Genomic DNA, 20,996 nt, shown 5'->3' with positions numbered 1-20,996 from the left:
GTCCTCCCCACTTTGGCCCCCTGAGGGCACCTGTACACAACACATATACACATTCAGGAAGAAAAAGGACATTCTCAAGCATGCTTGTGGACACACTCACCAGCCGCCTCACAGAGGTACACCTTTGTCCAGCTGTTCCCACGGCGGCAAACAGAGCTGATGGCAGAACCAGGCTGAGGTCTGCATCCTCGAAAGCTTAAAAAAGCACAAGTGTACCATCAGTGCAGTAGGCAGGCAGAGCAGTTTGCTAAACAGTGTAAAACAAGCCTTTAGAAAATACAGTAACATCAAAGTAACCATTGCGTAACAGACACGGTAGAGACACGTATCCAAGGGGAAGGAGCGCTTTCCTTCTAGGGAAGTGTTGATGATGACAGACAGGGCAATGGAGCTACGACCTTTACCCAATACACAGGTAAACTAAGGCTCAGCTAGATCACATTACCTTTCATCTCACTACTGCTCACCTGTCCCAGTCCACGCCCCGCTGCCACAAAGCTTCCTGCTCCTACATGAGACAACCTGTCCCTTGCTACAGCAGAAGATCACAGCCTGTTCCTGCTTCCCTGAAGACATCCAGGGAAAGTCCTGTCACTACCTTCTTCCCCATTCCTCTCCCTCTGCCCTCAGAAGAGTACTCTTTACAAAGTTAACCTTTTCGAGGCTAACTTACTACTTACAATCCCTGTTTCCTCGTGCCTTCTGACAGCTACTGTCCCCTCCTATGCTGTCACTGTTACCCTTCCAACCTAAGCATCCCTGGGTCAGGAAGATGGAAAGAAGATATTTCACACACACAGGCTAGACTTTCTATCCATTTTACAACTCTTTAGTTCCACTATTTGAATTTTCCCTTAGTTCTGGGGACCAAATCCAGGGTCTTGTACGTGTGAGTTTCTGTACTAGCTGTGTCCTTGACATCAACTGTCAGAGAACAAAGCACAGAGCTTCAAGTCCTTCCTTCCATCTATTCAGACAGAAGGCATCATCATCCAATGATACAGATGAGCAAACTACAGCTTTAAAAGTTGCACAGCAGTTGGAGGATTAGCTTGGTAGTGTAAGAGCATGTACCGCTCTTGAAGAGGACCCAAATTTGGTTCCCAGCACCCATATCAGGCAGCACACAACCACCTATAACTCCATCTCCAGGAAAGTTGATAGCTCTTTTGGGTCCTTAGGAATGCATGCACATGCGCACGTACACATAGAAGCAAAAATAAAATCTTTTAAAAAAGCAAGTGTTCCTTCCTAACATGAAAGCCCAAATACTCCACTAAAGGTCAACTTTGTGTGTCTGAAATCTAAAGAAATCAGCAAGTCACTTAGGAAACAATTGATTATTCTGGAAGAGCACACAGCCAGTTTCTAGACAACAAGAGAAGGAAAAGCATGAAGAAGAAATACCACATTAGAGCAGATAACATTTTCCCAACATTATCGTGTTTCTCAGCTCCCTCTTCCTTTAAGGCAGGTTCATGTCCTGACTCCTCAGGAAAATTCCTAAAGATGGGAACTGAGTCCCAAGCACACAGAGCATGGAATGGATGAGTTCCTGTGCCAGCTCCATACACTCAAGATGACTGGACAGCAAACCGAACAGAAAGCAAAGCAAAGCAGCCTTACCTATAATGGCATTGTTTCCTCCAAGCTCTAGCAAGCTTTTCCCTTTAAAAGAAAACAGACACAATTATTTCCCATTTCAGCACTCTCTGCACACCACCTCTCATTGGAGCAATCCCAGTTATCTTTTCATTTACTTTCTGATTAATGGGGCAGCTTAACAGTGATATTAACGACAATTACAGCATTGTACGACAGTTACATACAAGACTGTGTTCTTGGGAAATACCCTGAAAAGGGATATGAATTAAATGCCCACACTGCATGCCTGTGAGCCCATGCGTGTATATATTTCTAGAGAGAGGGAATGACAGAGCGTCATGCACATAGCTGCCACTTCCCTCCGCAGTGACTGTGTTGGCTCATAATTAGTCAGAGAACTGAGAATGCATGACAGCTGAATGGCCACCATGAATGGCATAGGACAACTCTATCATGGTCCCCGAAGTAGTGGGAACAGTGACTTCCAGGCAGGATGTGGCTATGACAATTAACTCAAAGTATCTGTGTGGTTACCCACATAGGATGGGACCTATCAACACCCTGTTATGGAAAAGGAGGAACTCAGAGTCCCAACACTCCCTGGGGTCTTACACATAGTGGTTGATGGAGGAGGGGGAGACATTTTCTTCAGTGGTGGAGCCCATAAACAAACCCTCACCCTGAAGAAGCAACACTGATGACGTTCACTAGGAGCTGACAAGATGGCTCAACAAATAAAGGTGCCTGCAGCCAAGCCTGAGTTCAATCCCCAAGACCTACATGATTGGAGAGAACGGACTCTTGCACACACACACACACACACACACACAAAGACACAAATGAAAACAGAAGGGGCCTAGTTAGGAGGGGAAAGTAGCAGATGTGGGAAGAACCAAAAGATAGCAGAGTGGGTAATACCCAGCAGTGGGAAAAATGAAATCAATGCGTGTCATTCCACTGCAATGACACACCAAACTTTATTTAATTAATCATTCAGTGCTGAATATATTAGCTGCTTGCTATCAGTGTTTTTTATTATCTACTTAGGTCACTGCCCAGAACTCTTGACATGTGACGCCAATTCACTCACATTCCAGAGAAGTTATACAGAGCCCTCTGAATGCCTGGGCCCCCTTTCACTCTCCCCTGAAGAGAGACTTGAGATCTGCCTCAATTTTATAGATTACAGTCATCACTCTACTCTTTTCAATATGTTTCCTCTAAAGTAACTCATTTGAAGTAGCAGGAGCATGGCACAGGAGAGTACACTGTCACCCCCATGGCTCCGAAACAGCAAGCATTCAGTGGGTAGGTACTAAGTATGAATGCTATGGCTACTATCCGCCAGCTGGACAACAGCTCCAGCTTCTGGGGGCAAGAACTGGCCTATGGAAGGTTTACCGCCAACAGCATGGCACTACGCTAGCTGCTAAGAAGAAAACAGGAGAGTCTTTCGCACAGCAATTTCCCCTTCCTGGTTACGAGGGGTATCTGGCAAAAGGGGAAGGCCCACCCCTTCTGCTTACTCCCATTGACTGCCCTCTGACCCCCCTCCCAACTGCCAGTTCCCAACCCCCTTCCAGACAAAAGTGCCTATCGCTTAAGATAGTCAAAGGCACTCAAGAGGATGCAATCCTACTATGCTGCTACTTAAGCAAGAACAAACTACTGCTTTGAGTAAGAGATGGTGAGAAGGTGAAGACTTCCTGAGAACAGAGACACGAATGAAGCTGAGCGTCTCTTCCTGCTTACTGAACACATGAGGTGCTCATTCCTATCTACTGCCCATTTTCAGCTATTCTTTCTCTTTATTTGAGTATGTGAGAGGGTGGGTCAGACAGACAGAGCAAGCACACACAGAGCACAGGTATCACAACGGGCACATGGATGTCAGAGGATCACTTTTGGGAGTTTGCTCTTTCCTACCACCATGTTGTTTGGGGAGGGTTGTTGTTGTTTTTTCTTTTCTGTTTTTGGTTTTTCGAGACAGGGTTTCTCTGTATTGCTTTGGAGCCTGTCCTGGAACTCACTCTGTAGACCAGGCTGGCCTTGAACTCACAGAGATCCTCTGCTGGGATTAAAGGTGTGCACCGCTGCCACCACCACCACTACCTGGCTCCATCTTGTTTTTGAGGCAGTGTCTCCTGTTATTTCTACCACTGGGCTATGTACGTGAGCTTCCAGGTGCTTCTTCTGTCTCTCCCATCTCACCATGGGCGTGCTGGGACTACAGACACAAGCCACCAAGTCCATCTTGTTTCCATGGGTTCCAGGAATTAAACTCAGTTATTAAGGCTACATAGCAAATGCTTTTACCCACTAAGCCTCCTTACCAGCCCCCAATAATTGCATTATTTGTAGTTGGAAATATAACTCAGTGGTAGAGCACTTGTCTCATATGGATAAGTGATAAACCCAGAATTATAGAAAAAAAATTTATGGCATGTGTCTTTATACTGTTAATCTTTAAGAGTTTCTACTTCCACACACACCTTTAATCCTAATATTCAGGAGGCAGAGCAGACACATGTCTATGAGTTCAAGGCCAGCAAGGTCTACATGGCAAGTTCCATGTCAGTGATCCTGTCTTAAAAAAAAAAAACAAAACAAACAAAAAACGCATTTCCTATATTCTAGACACATGTTCCTTAGTGGAGAAACGACTTGCAAATATTCTGTGCCCTTCTTAATTTCTTCCTCTGGTACACGGTGAAGCACTTTAAAAAGTTTTTGATGAAGTCTAATTTGTTACTACTAATATTTGTGCCTTGGGTGTCATTTAAGAAACCACTGCAGAACGCAGGGTCACAAAGGCTTATTTCCTAGGTCTCCAAAAATTTGGTCTTGGCTCTTACATTTAGGTCTTTGATAGATTTTTAGTTAAGTTTGGGGTTTAGGGTAAGACAAGGAAATTTCATATTAATTCATGTGGCTGTCAAGAGACTATTCTTACCCCACTGAAAATGTCTGGCAACCAGGCTGAGAGGGAAAAACACCCATTAGCAATAGACGTGTGGGCTCTCGGTCCTATCCCACTATCTACAACTTCATGCAATAATTCTGTCGTAAGTTGTAAAAGCAGCAAGCAGGAGATCTCCATCATTAATCTTTTTCAAAATTGTTTCAGATATTCAAGGTTCTTTGCATTGTCATAGGAATTTTGGTGTCAATCGTCACTAGCCACAAAACAGACAGCTGATGCTGACAGCAACTTCACCGAGCCCACGGATCATTTGGGAAGAACTGGTATCACAACAAGCCTGAACTATGAAAAATGAAAACCCGATGTCTTCCTGCTCTAATGTCTTTCAATGGGTACTTGGAACAAAAGGCTAGCACTGCTTTAGATTTTATTTGAGTTTTGGTTTTCTAATGTCACCATAAGCAGAACTGTTTTCTAAATTTCACTTTCAAGTCATTGTTACTACACCGAAATATAATTTTTTACAGTTAATCTTGCATCATACAACCTTACTGACCTTATTGTTTATTTTGTTGAGTTTTTTGTTTGGTTTGTTGGGTTTTTGGAGACAAGGTCACAATGTGACTGGAGCTCACTACATAGACCAGGCTGGTTCTGAATTCAGAGGTCCACCTGCCTCTGCCTCTCAAGTGCTGGAATTAAAGGAGTGCATCACCAGGCCCAGCAAAAACTTGTGAATATCAAGCACTGATTCAAATCCTCGTCACAAAGCCGGACTTACCAAACCTCTCCTGCACCATCAGGGCCACCTGTTTCCCCACTTGAGTGCTCCCAGTGAAGGACAACAGGTTCACACGTGTATCCTTGGCCATTGCTGTGCTGCAGGGAACAGAGAGGGTTACCCAAGCAAAAGCACCTAGAAATGACGGCACCCGACAGTACCAACAAGCAGCATGAACGGGCCCTTGGCAAGGCAGTCAAGGTTACAAGGAAGTCTATCCCAAGGGCATGAGGTGGTGAAACAAACTATTCACAAGCAGAAGCTCAGGGAAAGCAAGCTGACCTTCTGTGTGAGCTGTGACAGCCCTTTAGGGAGCCTTCTAGCTCATGAAGAAAGTTCTTCCTGTACTGAGAGGGAACAGAGACCATGTGTTCCGAGAGCTTCCTTAAGGAACATCAGGTGCTTTCGGGCTCCTAATTTGCAATACTTTAAGAAAAGCCAGCCCTGGGGCTGGAGAGCTGGCTCAGCAGTTAAAAGACCAGCTGCTCTTCCAGAGGATCCAGGTTCAATTCAATCCAGAACTCACATGGTGGCTCACAACCGTCTGTAACTCTAGTTCTAGAAGACGCTATACTCTGGTTTCTACAGACACCAGGCACACATGTGGTACACGTGCAGGCAAAACACCCACAACACACATACAACTCAACAAGCCTTTTATTTAGAAGAAAAGAAGCTACGGCACGAGCCTGTGATCCCAGCTACTTGGGAGCCTGAGGCAGGAAGATCTCATACTCAAGGCCTGCCGCCTGTGCTAGGATGAGTTCAAAGCCACCCTGGACCACTCAATAAGGCACTACCTGGAAATAAAAATCCCCATGACAAACACTGCCGATCTCTCCAGGACCCAGGTAGCATGCATTGCCCTTAGGGTTGGGGATGCAGCCTGCTTCATCGCATTCAGGAGGCACCACACAAAACCAGATGCAGTGGTCTATACCTATAATCCCAGCAGTTGAAAGGTGGAGACAAGAAGATAGAAGGCTCATGTCATCTGCAGCTGCCCCGGGGTTTCCAGAAGCAGTCCCTCCCTTAACCGCCTTTCCCCCCCCAGTTAAAACGTCCCCCCCAAAATATACAACTAAAAAACTCAAAGCTGTTCTAGGACTTCCAGTTGGCTCTCAGGAATGTAGCTCAAACACTGCTGACTGAAACTTCTTTGTTCCGTTGTTTGTACTTCTGTTAGTGTGAGCAAGGCACCCTGGACAGCTTGATCTAACCACTCAGGTAAAAACTCCCCAGGTTCAACCTACAATCATGAGTGCCTGTAGGCCAGGTGGCTGCGCTCAGTAACGTCCTACGTATGCTAATGGCCTATGCCAAGGCCAACAGGACAGGATGTCGGGAGCGCAAGAACACAGTCGGCCAAAGAATACAGCACTCGTGTTTCAGTGGCATTTACAGGCATTTCACTGGGCACTATGGGGGTTGGGAGGCAGGGAGGCAGTAGGACAAGTTTCCTATTATTCTCATCTATATGAACAAGGAAATAAGACCCTAACGTCTAGACCAGCATGGTGAGAGACTTGACTCCTAGAGAACCTCCCTGCTCAAAGGCTAAACTAGTTTAAAAAAAAAAAGAGTGACCCCAGCTTTTCTGCTTATTCTGGGCAATTTTAGCCAATTCCAGACCCAGAGGCTGCGACCTTGTGCTAAGTAAAAGAGGAGTCACAAAGGAGAGCATCACACACAAAAGAACTCATATTCTATGACTTCATTTATACAAAATGGCACCAAATTGACAGAGACAAAAAGGATGTCAGTGATTGTCACAAACTTGGGGAAGGCGGTGAGAAGTGGGTGTGGAAAACGTCCTGCAATAAGACAGCAGCGGTTGCACAAACCTGAATGTTTTAGAAGCTACTTGGCAGGAGCTGAGGTGGGAGAGCCCTTGCCTGGGCTGCACACAGAGTACCTGGGCTCCCATCCCAAGACCCAAGCAAAAACCTAAGTTTCACAGGGATGGTTTTATGGTATATGAATCTTGTTGCAGTTAAAACAAAACCCAAGATCCACCCCCCCTTTTTTTTTCTAAATGGGGTCTCAAAGTTGCCATACAGCTGAGGATGCCCTTGAACTCTTGATCTTCCTGCCTCCACCATCAGGGACCTGAGATTATAGGCATGTGTCACCACCCCTGGTACATTCAGTGCTAGGAACTGAACCCAGAGGTTCCTTTCTTTCTTTCTTTCTTTCTTTCTTTCTTTCTTTCTTTCTTTCTTTCTTTTATTTATTTAATGTACACTGGCATTTTGCCTGTATATATTCTGTGTGGGAGTGTCGGATCCCCTGGAATTGGAGTTACAGACAGTTGTGAGCTGCCATGTGGTTGCTGGGAATTGAACTCAGGTCCACTAGAAGAGCAGTCACTGCTCTAAATGGTTGAACCATCTCTCCGGCCCCCAGAATTTCTTGAATACTAACAAACACTCTACCCACTAGGCTACATCTCCTGCCCCCTTTTATGGTCAGCTAAGGAAATGAAACTAGGCTAAGTCTCCAGGCAGAGAGTTCGATGTCACAGCTTTGTTTTATAGGTCCCTAGATAAATCAAGTATCAGGAAATTAATATCTGTCCAAACCATGAACACTGAAAATCAGTAGGTCAATAACTAAAAACAAGTATTTCTCGGGAAGGTTGCTCACTAACAAGAACATAGCAGGTCTATAATTTTAATGGCCATAGAAGGTAGCCTCGCCTCTTTAGCCACCCTGGGTTTTGTTATTATGGTAGAAGATGCCCAGCAATCAACCCAGGGTCCTTCAACAGAACGATGCTCCTCATCCATTCACCTACCCAATATCTGCTCCACCACAAGTCATGGAACAAATGGCACCAGGCAGATCATTGTCCTCTAAAACCTTGGCTACGATCCTAGGAAGAAAAAGGCAGATACTGGTCAGTCAACCATTTCCCTCAGAATAGTTTTATAAACAAGAGAGAAATTCCTCTCACATGGCTTCCCTTTTAGTTTTCCTTCCAACTCTTCAAACACTCACACCTAGGTTTTCCTCACAAATTATAGCTAAGATTTACAAGCACAAGCAGAAGTTTGGGTTTAAAGTAGAACTTGCTGTGTAGACCAGGCTGACCTGGCAGTCACAGAGATCCGCCTGCCTCTGCCTTCTGAGTGTTGGCATTAAAGGTGTATGTCACCACATTCAGCCTTAATTACATTTTTCTTTCTTTTTTTTTTTTTTTTTTTTTTTTTGGTTTTTCGAGACAGGGGTTCTCTGTATTGTTTTGGAGGCTGTCCTGGAACTCTCTTTGTAGACTGGGCTGGCCTCGAACTCACAGAGATCCGCCTGCCTCTGACTCCCGAGTGCTGGGATTAAAGGCATGTGCCACCAACGCCAGGCTCTTAATTACATTTTCATCTATCTATTTTGTATGAATGTCTATGTCTGAAGTGTGTGTGCACATGTGTGCCATGGGGCTCTGTTTTATGGGGATCCAAGGACAGAGCCATCTTGATAGCTGAGAGAGAGAGAGAGAGAGAGAGAGAGAGAGAGAGAGAGAGAGAGAGAGAGAGAGAGAGAGAGAGAGAGTGTGTGTGTGTGTGTGTGTGTGTGTGTGTGTGTGTGATATGTACGTGTGAGAATAGGTATACCCATGCCATGGTTATATGTGGAGATCAGAAGACACTCTTGTACAAGCTCTCTATCAAAACTTTTTTTAAAAGATTTATTTATGGGGCTGGAGAGATGGCTCAGCGGTTAAGAGCACTGACTGTTCTTCCAGAGGTCCTGAGTTCAATTCCCCAGCAACCACATGGTGGCTCACAACCACCTTAAGTAAGATCTGGTGCCCCCTGCTGGCATGCAGGCAGAAGACAGTATACATAATAAATAAATAAAATAAAATAAGAAGATTTATTTATTATGTATAGTGTTCTGCCTGCGTGTATACCTGAAGGCCAGAAGGGGCACCAGATCCCATATGGATGGTTGTGAGCCACCAAGTGGTTGCTGAGAATTGAACTCAGGACCTCTGGGAGAACAGCCAGTGCTCTTAACTGCTGAGCCATCTCTCCAGCCCCAAAACTTCTTAAGTTAGAAAGAAGATCATGCAACCACTGGAAATAAGCATCAAGATTAAATAGGTCAGAAGAAGTCAATGAATCTAAATTCCAGATTCATAAATTGATAGTATTGATTTTATGACCTCAGAGCTATAAAGGTCTCAAATATAAATAAATAAGGTACTTACAATTTTAACAAAAATGTAATTCCTTTTAAATAATGTTAAAGAGTGTACTAATTAGCTGGGCGTTGGTGGCGCACGCCTTTAATCCCAGCACTTGGGAGGCAGAGGCAGGCGGATCTCTGTGAGTTCGAGGCCAGCCTGGTCTACAAAGTGAGTTCCAGGACAGCCTCCAAAGCCACAGAGAAACCTTGTCTCGAAAAACCAAAAAAAAAAAAAAAAAAAAAAAAAAAAGAGTGCACTAATTGGTTCTCTCTGTTTTGTTATTGGTCTATTCACTTGACTGAAAATATATCTCAATGGTAGAACGCTTGCCTAACATACGTAAGATCCTAAATTCAATCCCCAGCCCAGGGGCAGAGGGCTTCTCAGCCACAAACCTGTTGGACAGTTATCCAATAAATACAGTCCCTAAAGTGCCAGGGTATTTATTCTCTGCTGCAGAGGTTTTTGTTCTTCAAGTGATAAAATGTCTAGAAGAGTTCAACATGTGTGTCAGTATCCGGCATTCTTCCAAAGAGGTAAATTAAAGGTCATGGCTCAGAAACAGCCACAAAAACTGCAGTGATATAAAAATGTTACTACAACCAAAGAAGAAAGTTATCTGATGTCTATGCTGAAACAAACAGGACACTTCCCACCATTAAAAACCAGGTGCATGTCTTTAATCCCAGCACTCAGGAAGCAGAGGCAGGCGGATCTCTGTGAGATCGAGGCCAGCCTGGTCTACAGAGTGAGTTCCAGGACAGGCTCCAAAACAATACAGAGAAACCCTGTCTCAAAAACCAAACAAAAAACAAAAACAAAAACAAAACCAGCACCAAGCCAGGCAGAGGTAGCGCAAACCTTTAATCCCAGTACTTGGGAGGCAGAGGCAGGTGGATCTCTGTGAGTTTGAGACCAGGATGGACTACATACACGTGAGTTCTAGGACAGTCAGGCTGCACACAGAGAAATCATGTCTCAAAAAATAATAATAATAAACAAAGATGAACAAACAAAAAACCAGCACCTGTCAATCACCTATGCAAAATTACATCATACCCAGGAAAAAGAAAGCCACACATACTTACTTTGTGACAGCTATAGTAACAAGAGAAGTTGTTGGGGCTCCTTTCCTAGAGACATTTTTAAAATAAGAGAGAGAAAGAAAATTAACTTGAGAGGCAATTACCTTTCATTACAAAGAAAAACAAAAAGTTATGGAGAAAAGGTTCTGTCCAATTAGACAACAAATAACTCTAGTAATTGAAATGGAAACCTATCCTTCAGGTGGCGTCTCTGGGCATAATGGATAAGGAAACTTCATGAGCATAACTCTGCAAACGAGTAATGCTGAGCCCACCCGCTGCAGGACCATCGGAACTGTTATAGTATCTGCCAGCCAGCTACATACCAGCATGCTGATCTCAACACTGTATGAGTCTTACTTAGGACTGTCAATTTGACTGCTCTAAGCATTGCCTAGGCCAGTGCTGAAACACACAGCATGGAAACCAGTTGTGCTTATAAAGGTGCTTCCAGAGGCCATCAACTGAAGGGGGGAGACTCACCCCAAACACGGGGAGCACCAACCGACCCATCACTGGACCTCAGAACAGAATGAAAGGGGAAAGGGAGAAATGAACACTAGCATTCTCCTTTCTCTGCTGAACAGATATGAGCAAACTGGTCCCACACCATGCCGCCTCCGCATGATGGACTCTATCCTGCCTCCCACCTGTGACCCAAAATAAACTTCCCCTCCTATCAAGCAGTTGGTCACAGCCATGGGAAATCTCAAACAGAAAACATAGGTTCCTTCAGAAAGATGGTAACAAATTATTAAGCCTTCAAACTGCATTTTGTTTTATGAGAGATTCAGAATATTCTATTGAAGGCATTAGTTAACACTAATAAGTTTGGCGTGGCATACTGCTGCACACCTGTAAACCCTGCATTGGTGGGGGTGGGGTTTGGATCTGAGGCAATAAGATTGTCTGGGATATATAGTGAGATCTTATCTCAAAAAAATTAAATTTTAAAAGTCCTGGACAAGGTAGCCCTTTGAGCACTGCATAAGAATAGCATATTTATTCATGACCGTCTTATTCTGAGACAGGAAATGAGCATGGCTTACCAGACGCAGACATTCCCTGTGATCAGCGCTATGGCATTGTTCCAGCCAAACACGGCCACCGGGAAATTGAAGGCAGTGATGATTCCCACCAGGCCTAATGGGTTCCACTGCTCAATGAGAGCATGGCCAGGTCCTACGGTGTGTAAACATTCACTTAGTGGACATTAATGTATTAAGAATAAAATCCTATATCATTCCTCTTCAGGTCAGGTACATGTACTATACCAGAGACGATTCCTGATACCTCCTTGGGTCTCTTCACATAGCCAAAAGATATGAACATATCACTTAATATAAGACAGAATTGCTTCTTACTACACTGCTTTACCAACTGTAATGGTGTTCATTACACCTCACACCTCAGGAGCTGCAGAGGTAAGGGCATTATGGGACCCATGTGGAAGATAGGGCCATGTCAGTGAGCTAGTAGCAGGTTCCCCCAAGAGATGTGAACTCAAAGGGTAAAATATAAACAGAGCATAGAACATGTGATTCTCGGGTCTATGTTCTCTTATGTTGTCTCTTGACCTCTCCAACTTCAAGACGAGGAAGCTTGTGTTGCAGGCTCATGCTGAATGGATTACAGAAACTTTCTATTCACTGTAAGGAAATTAAAAGTATGAATAGAGGTGTTTATATTTTGGCAGAATATGTGGTTCATTTGGTAGACTGCTTGCCTAGCATGTATAAAGCCCTGGGTTGGATCCCCAGCACAGCACAAACTGGGTGTGGTGGCTCACGCCTGCAATCCCAGCATTCAGGAGGGGGAGGCAGAAAGACCAGCTCAAGGTTTTACTCCACTACACAGAAAGTTCCAGCCCAGCATGAAATACATGAGACACTGTATAAAAAAAGAAACAAATAAAAAACCTAAACTCACATTTTAATTACAAGCTTTAAAGCTAATTCCACCAAGGCTTATTTAATCAATAGCTGGTTGAGCCAAGAAACTCTGACAGACCTGGTTAAGATGATACACTACCACACAGGAGGAAAGTGGCACTTCCTGTCATCATTTACACCGGAAGTAGGGCTGGGAACCTCCTGGCATAGCACCACATACTGAGGCCATCCTGCAGGCCAGCACCCTAGCTCCGGCTTGGCAAGGCTAGCCTACTCTTCCTTCTCGCCCCTGCTGCCATCAGTCCCTTGCTTAGTTAGAGGTGTCTACTGTCTGTATAGATGCTGTAGCCATTCAAGATAAAGTCCTCACAACAGGGGTCATTACACTGCATCCTCCAGCTGTGCCGAAGCAAGGCAGTCCCCACATGGACCTGTTCCTCCATCCTCGACGTCACACAATCCTCTTCCCCACCCGAAGGATTCTACCCCCATCTCCATCTCCTTTGAGGCCTTAGGGTATCTTCCTGAAGAGGCCTATTCGTCAGCATGCCCAGGCTGGGTCAGAAGTCCCCTACATGCCTAAGGTCCTATCCTCCACTCTCTCTGTTACAGATGCCAATTCCCTGGCATCGCCCTCCGCTCTAAAACATACGTGGCGTGTGAGTCTGAGTGTGCACACATGCGGAAGCCAGAGGACAACAAAACTCAGTTCTCTCCTTCCACTCCGTGGGCCTTGGGAATGGAACTGACATTGCCGTGTCCTGCCAAGCCATCTCTCCAGGGCGCGCAACAGTTAACTGATGCCAGGCTTACTTTCAGAAGGCAAGACAGGTCCCCCGATCATCCTTGACAAGCCAGCAGCATAGTCACAGATGTCCACGAACTCCTGAACTTCTCCTATTCCTTCCACTAAGATCTTCCCCATCTCCAAAGACACCTAGAAATATAAAAACCAAAGCATTGTTTCTCCAGTAGAATCCCTATTTAACATTAAGCTGAAGACAAAAAAAAAACGTTATTTTATGTAGGTAAGAAACTAAGAAAATCTGTTCTTTTCTGATGACTTTTTTTCTTTATCTTTCTTTTTACTTCTTTATTTACTTGCTTTTTGTCTTATTTTTTAAATATAATTTTGTTTATTAATTCTTTGAGAATTCCATTTATGCACATTGGATTTTGTTTTAAGGATTTTTAAACCACAATTTTTTTCACTTTTCTCTAAAAAAAATGAATTTCAAAATTTGTTTTTCTTAAAAAAATCACAATCTTAGGACACATGTATAAGGTTGATCCTTGTAAATCTGATTCAACCTCGAGGAGAAAGGAAGCACACAGACTCCAGCAGTGAAGAGTCTGAGGCAGAGGGATCACTTGAGCCAAGGCTAGACAGCACAGCAAAAACCTCAGTGTCAAACAAAACACAACGTACATAGGAAAACTCATGACAGCCTACTCTCTACTCAAGAGATCACGAACAGACTTCAAAGATACTTTACCAGTTTTCCCAGTACTCGGATCTTCTCCCGCAAGGCAAGGCCAATCTTTCTTACTATTTCTCCTCGCTTTGGGGCAGGAATCTAAGAAAAGAGTAGAATATCGGTGTCAAAATATATGTCCATGTCTACCACACTGTCAGATGTGCACTGCAGAAGAAGAACCTGCAACATCAGAAGAGGCTTTGGGGTCACATCAGTACTGTGACAGGGCTAAACATCCCTGGAGCTAATCTCTTCTGGGAGGCATAGACGAAAAGGTAACAAACTATTACCAATTGCTGATGGTCTAAAGACAAACACTGAAAGAGAGAAAACAGCAAGGTGAGACACGGGGAAACCTAAGCTCAGACCTGTGCTGAATCCTGAAGGATGGAAAGAGTTGGCCGTGAAATACAGAATGAATCATGGAGAATAAAGGGCGGGTTGGGAAGGTTAGAGGCATTAAAGAGAAGGAATCTCAACTGGGCATGGGGGTGCAAGCCTTTGATCCCAGTACTGGAGAGGCAGGCAGTACTATTCTCTATCCAGCAAACAGGGTTCCCTTCCCCCCGACTCTCTCTCTCTCTCTCTTTGGAGGTGGGGCATTGGGGGCTGATCCCTATGAGTTCAAGGCCAGCCTGGTGTACAGAGCCAGTTCCAGGCCTGCCAAAGGAACTGAGACTCTGTGCCCCTGATGCCCCACCCCCAGGCAGAGAGAGAGAGAGAGAGAGAGAGAGAGAGAGAGAGAGAGAGAGAGAGAGAGAGAGAGAGAGAGAGAGAGAGAGAGAGAGAGAGAGAGAATCTTACCCTCGGGCAATGTGGAACCTATTTGTTCTTACCGCACAGGATAAAGGGCTTTACTGTATCTTTAAGCACCACTCTTTGCTGGACAGAAAAGAAACTGAAGGGGGAAGAGCAGATCCAGGGATAGCAACTGAGAACAGAGTAGCCTGGAAAAACAGTTCGGAGTGGGGTGGTCGCCTAGCGTTCGCAAAGCCCTTGGCTCCACCCTCAGCACTACAGAAACTAGACTGATAGCATACAAGTGTAACCCCAGCACTTGGGAAACAGAAGCAGGAAGATCATAAGTTCAAGGTTACCCTTTGCTACATAGTCAATTCCAGACCAGCCTGGGCTACATGAGGCACTGCTTTGAAAAAAAAAAAAAAAAACAGGCCAAGCAGTGTGGTAGCACATGCCTTTAATCCCAGCACTCCAGAAGCAGAGGCAGGTTCTGTGAGTTCGAGGCCAGCCTGGTCTACAGAGTGAGTTACAGGACAGCCAGGGCTACACAGTGAAGCCCTGTATTAAAAAAGCAAAATATACATATATATGTATATTCCTAAATATATATATGTATATACGTACATTTCTAACATATATTTTAGAAAAGTTAATTACATAGACAACTGAGGAAAAAGGCAGGATTTGGGGATAAAGTGTAGGCTAAACAATGTTAACACTGATCTGTGACTCACAAACAGTGACACAACTTCCCCAATAGTGGCCACAAACCCCCTTTAGCTATTCCTCTATATCCCCTTTAGAAGGCAGCTAAAATAAAATCACACACCCGTATTCTCAGTATTCAGTAACTGGAGACAGGGGGACCAGGAATTCAAGGCCACCCTCTGCTATGGAATAAGTTCCATATTAAGCCCTAGGCCAACCTGGGCTACTACAAGAGATCCTGTCTCAGAAGAAAAAAATAAAAAGAGCACCTCCTACAGATGGTAGGCTGGCTCCCCACACCCACCCCTCCTCATTACATGCCCACACTCCATCTTTCAGAGCCCCACCCACACCAAGCTTCGAGGGTCCACTTTGCTGTCCTCTTCCCCGAGGCATCCCCACATCTTAGAACGGCTTATGTGGAGGGCGGCGTGGCAATGCATCATGCTGGAAACACTCTTCCTCTTGAAGTAGACAGCTCCACCTCTCGACACTGAACTTATGTGTGTGTTGAAACAAACAGTTAAAACAACAGTCGTCATACACTTTTCCTAACAGAGATACCCATCAGAATGTGACGTGTTAATTATGCAACAGCCCTAAAAGGAACAGTCTCTAAAATGAATGGGTACATAAGAAAAGCAGAGAAGAGCTTCAACAGTATAGCAGAAAGGTAGAAGACAGTATGCCTATCCTAAGTATGCTTTGCTTCAACATGGAGGCTACACCAAGATGTCCACAGCGGCAGTCTCTTAGAATTACAGCTGATGCTCACTCACATCTTTCAGAATTTATTTTACATGTATGGGTGTTTAGACTACATGTATGTCTGTGTACCTGGTGCGCTCAGAACCCAGAAGAGGGTGTCTGATCTTTACAGATGGCTGTGAGCCACTGTGTAGAACAGCCAGTACTCTTAACCACTGAGCCATCCCTCCACCCTCGTTCACCACATTTTATATAACCACAAGGTTTACCTTTCTGAAAATTTATTTATATATGTGTGTGTGTGTGTGTGTGTGTGCGCACGCGTGCGTACACCCATACATGTGGGTATCTCTGGAAGCCAGAAGATGACATCAGATCCCTTGTAGCCAGAGTTACAGCCCTCGTGAGCTGCCTAACATGGGTTCTGGGAGCCAAAATCTAGTCTGCTGAAGGAGCAGCAAGCACCCAGCCACGGAGCCACCTCTCCAGCCCCTAAAGCATGTGTTGTTTCGATGGGAGAGCGGTGCCGAGGACAGCTTGAACCTTGCAGCAGTAGGTTCTCTCCTGCCACCATGTGGGTCTCGGGGATAGAGCTTGCCTTTACCCGCTGGGCCATCCGGCCAGGCCAGGTTTGTCATCCTTATGCTACATGCCCTCCTTGTGACATTAACACAGATCCCATGCTTGGCATTGTGGCACAGGTGTCATCATGTTGCTACTGAATTTAGCTGACATGGTTACAAGTGAAGCCAAGCTGATGAACACCGGCTGAGAACAAGTATAATGGCTTCTACCTCCCTGTGTGCAGGAGCCCACAGAGGTCAACACGGGGCATCAGATCTCCTGGAAACAGCTGAGAGCCGCCGTGCGGGTGCTGGGAACCGAACCCAGGTCTTCTGCAAGAGCAGGTAAGTGCTCTTAACCACTGAGTGGCTCTCCAGTCCCATGTGGCACACATGTAATTTACTCCAGTCAGTCTTTTGATTCCTATAAAACTGCCTGGGAACATCACTGTCAACGGTGGCTATAGTTCTTGCCCAGCAGAGAGGAAAACTCAGTGAGGTGACTGCAGTGGTTATCAGAACAGATAACCAGTGAAGAGGAGCAAGGCTGTGCAGCGGAAGCAGCCAGGACGGGCCAGTGCTAGTGTTGCTAAGGGAGGGGGAAGAAGGTCTTTGAAAGTGTAGAGCAAGGCATACGCAAAGGCCAAAAGGCAGAGAAAATATAGTCGTTCTGAAAAGCAAAACAGCTTAAACAAGCAAGAGAAGAAAAGGAGGAGTCACGTGGCCAAGGGCCAAAGATCCTGCAAGCAACAAGGATCACAAGGAGGTTTTTAAACAGGGAGGGAAAACAAAAAAATCAAAATACACTTTAGTATATCGCTCTAGCTCCAGTTGTAGAAAGTGACTGGAGAGAGACAGGATTTGGGAAGACCATGGGACCAGACAAGAGTTAGTATAAAGTGTACTACAATACTATATATATAACACAGCATATAACTCTGTGGTTGGCAGTATATCTCTAAGACAGATGCTAATGTCATATGCCAGTGGTTTGCAGGTCTGGCTGTAGGGATAGATGAAGTCCTAAGGAAAGAACCCTTCCCTATGGCGTCATTAGTGACTTTGTCAGAGGAAGTGACCTGAAGTAGAATGTCTGCGTGCTGTCTTGGGATTCTGTTATATGTGGCCCTCAGCTCTGGATTGCCCAGCCCCTCCCCCACACACACACATACTATAGAACACTTAATGTCTGTAGAAATTACTTGTCTATTGTATTTATAGTAAACAAAACCAGACTAGGACATAGCCATGTATTTTAAAATGTTCAAGACTTGACAGTTAGCAATTGATTGATCACAGATTCTTGATTAGACATGGCGTTTTCACAAGACACTATGCCAGATCACACTAATAAACAACATCACTTAATGTGACATCTTCAGTTTCGCTTATTATCCTTATGAACAACATGGATTGAGAACACCGGGATTAAGGTTTGAAGAGAACAGAAAGAAAGGAATAAGAAGCAAGAAGATGGCCTCATTTCTAGTATGGACTTGACCTGTCCTAGAAGAGGCTATCAATTAAGTACAGTAGCTGGAATCACAGCTAAGATAATAGAATGCTTGTCTAGAACAAGTAAGACCAGGGGTTCGATATCCAGTACTACATAAAGCCAGACATGATGGCAAAACACTCAAGAGATGGACGCAGACGGAGCAGAAGTTCAAGGCAATTATCCTTGTTACATAGTGAGAGGCCAGTTTGGCATACATGAAACTTTGCCCGGCTCAGTGGGTACACATGCACCACACACAAGATAAATTTTCACATGTAATTTTGAAAGCTGAGGGACTAAAGAGATGGCTCAGCAGTTAAGTGATTCTCTTACAGAGAAAGGATCAGGGTTCTACCCTATCATCCACATGGTACCTGGAAACTATCACTCTTCCAAGAGTCCCGGGCATGCACACAGTACACGCATACACATAAAATGAAATAAATAAATCTCTTTTTTAATTGGGAAAAGAAAAACCTCCAGGACCCTGTCCCGTGGTTTACATCAGAAGTCCTCACCCCTGTAAACTCCACCCAGGAAGTCTCATCTAGAATAGACATAAGACAGCAGGTGGCAGGAACTATACAAGCTGAGGGCACAGTGGTGCACATCTTTAGTTCCAGCCACTGGGAGGCTCAAACAGGAGAATCCCTTGAGTCTAGGATTTCAAGTCCAGCCTGCATAACATGGTGAGTCCCATTCATATAGAAACAACCAAACGGGAACATTGGTACATAATGTAGGCACACTCACAGCTACCTGGTATCTATTTCTTTTTACTTAGGAGAAATGATCCATTTCTGTCCTCAAGGGACAGAAGAGTCTTGCTCTTTCTCACCAGCAACAGAGGGGAAACTGAGGACACACAAGGGACTTGGAGGAGCAAGACAAGGAGAGCCCTAAGTAAAAACTCATACATTGAGGGGAAGCAATGAGTTTCAGTCTTAGAGCTAGGTTCTCTGTAGCAACTGTAATTAAGAGAAAGAAACCTGTGGGGTGGTGACACACGCCTTTATCCCCAGCACTCAGGAGACAGAAGTAGGTGGATCTCTGAGTCTGAGGCCAGCTCTGGTCTGCAGAGCAAGTTCCAGGACAACTCCATAGCTCCATAGAGAAAGTCTGTCTTGAAAAGCCAAAAGAGCAGAGCAAGTTCCAGGACAGGCTCCAAAACGACACAGAGAAAACCTGTCTTGAAAAACCAAAAGGAGAGAGAGAGACAGAGACAGAGACCTGTTTTCAAGGAAGGCATGGAGGTGCACTCCTATTAACACCAGCACTCGGGAAAGCAGAGGCATCAGGAATTCAAAGCCAGCCTTGGCTCCCTAAACTACATGAAACCCTCTCTCTCAAAATAAATGGATGGATGGATGGATGGATGGATGGATGAAGCAGCTTTTATAAATTACTTTTCCTTTGTACTTATACTTCCCTTAAGGAATAATGTTCCCTTTGAAACTTCTAGGCTTAACTGGAATGAAATGAAGCAATGTTCTGTTGGAATGTAAGCAAAGCCAACAGAAGGAGAGAAGGCAGAAGAGGAGCTCCACAGCAAGGGAGACTGTAGTCCAGGATAGCTCGAGGATCCTGGAGGGAGACTGTAGTCCAGGATTGCTTGCTCTGGCTTTTTGTCTAAGGCCCAGCCACTCCATCTCTAAGTCACTGCCACATTAACCAGGGCCCAAGAGGACTGTTAGAAAAAGCTTGTCTCTACACTAAACTTTGAACTCAGTTGCTTAACTCAGATTCCAACAAATAGATCCCCCACTGGTTCAGTTTACTCTCATCCAAGAGTGGCTCATCTGACTTATCTAGCAACTCCATCTCAACTCACAAATGAACAAGCTGCTGAAGGAATGCTGAGGGCAATGTGGCAACGTGGGACAAGACTCTGAAGTAACAGATGAGATCCCAAATTCAAAGATAGCAACAAAAACAACACAGCACAACATTCCAGAAAGATTATCATGACAGCAACCACTGCAGCAAGGGAGACAGACTTAACAGGAGATGAGACGGCTCAACAGGTAATGGTGCTTGCTGCTCAAGCCTGGAGACCTGAGTTCAATCCCCAGAACCCACACAAGAGGGAGGGAGGGAACCAACTCCACAAAGTTGACCCCTGACTTCCATATGTACATTATGGCACATACATCACCACCACCACAAGTTCAGGAAAACAGCCGCTGAAACCAAACTGTTCTTAAACATGTTTGTATTTATTCTAGATAAACATACATGAGCACAAGTGTTTCTCATTAAAAGTCATGTGAATGACTCCAGCATTTGGGAGACTGAGGCAAAAAGATATTTCTTGGGCCACATATAATGTGTCTCAAAACAAAAGGAAAAAGGTAGGTCAGGGCTAGATGGCTCAGCAATTAAGAGCACTTGCTGCTCTTGCAGAGGACCTAGATTCAGTTCCCAGCACCTATGTGACAGCTCACAGCCATCAGTGCCCTCTTCTGACCTCTGAAGACACTAGACATGCACATGATACACAGACATACACTCAAGTAAAACCCTCATATGCATAAAATCTTTTTTAAATGTTTGGCCTCTAATCCCAGCATTCAGGAGACAGAGGCAGGAGAATCTATGTGAGCCTGAGGTCAGTCTACATAACAAGCTCTAGGGCAGCCAGGACAAATAGAGACCCTGTCTCAACAAACAAAGTTTAATGGAGAGATGGCTCAGAGGTTAACAGCACTTGCTCCAGGATCTTAAGGAGCATAACATGCCAGGAATCCCAGAAAATTCCAGTAACCTCAAGGCACTGAAGTGGGCAGAGACAGGAGGACTACTGGGATTTTCTTGCCGGCTTCCAA

The 20,996-nt window shown here is 44.8% G+C and overlaps 1 protein-coding gene across 1 annotated transcript in view; it reads right to left on the bottom strand.

Annotated features, from left to right (window-relative positions):
- Positions 1 to 20,996, bottom strand: part of Aldh7a1 (aldehyde dehydrogenase 7 family member A1) — a 34,694-nt gene that overhangs the window by 9,629 nt on the left and 4,069 nt on the right. The window contains exons 4-11 of the mRNA XM_005069101.4: positions 13,972 to 14,052; positions 13,289 to 13,412; positions 11,633 to 11,765; positions 10,587 to 10,631; positions 8,107 to 8,184; positions 5,310 to 5,407; positions 1,627 to 1,668; positions 101 to 195 (exon numbers count right to left, since the gene is read on the bottom strand). Coding sequence (XP_005069158.1) covers positions 101 to 195; positions 1,627 to 1,668; positions 5,310 to 5,407; positions 8,107 to 8,184; positions 10,587 to 10,631; positions 11,633 to 11,765; positions 13,289 to 13,412; positions 13,972 to 14,052 — 696 coding nt within the window. The remainder of the gene's footprint in view (positions 1 to 100; positions 196 to 1,626; positions 1,669 to 5,309; positions 5,408 to 8,106; positions 8,185 to 10,586; positions 10,632 to 11,632; positions 11,766 to 13,288; positions 13,413 to 13,971; positions 14,053 to 20,996) is intronic.

This window comes from Mesocricetus auratus, unplaced genomic scaffold (genome assembly GCF_017639785.1).
Source record: "Mesocricetus auratus isolate SY011 unplaced genomic scaffold, BCM_Maur_2.0 Super-Scaffold_6730, whole genome shotgun sequence".
NCBI lineage: Eukaryota > Metazoa > Chordata > Mammalia > Rodentia > Cricetidae > Mesocricetus > Mesocricetus auratus.
Note: the sequence above shows the minus strand (reverse complement) of the source record. Positions and strands in the feature narration are given on the sequence as shown.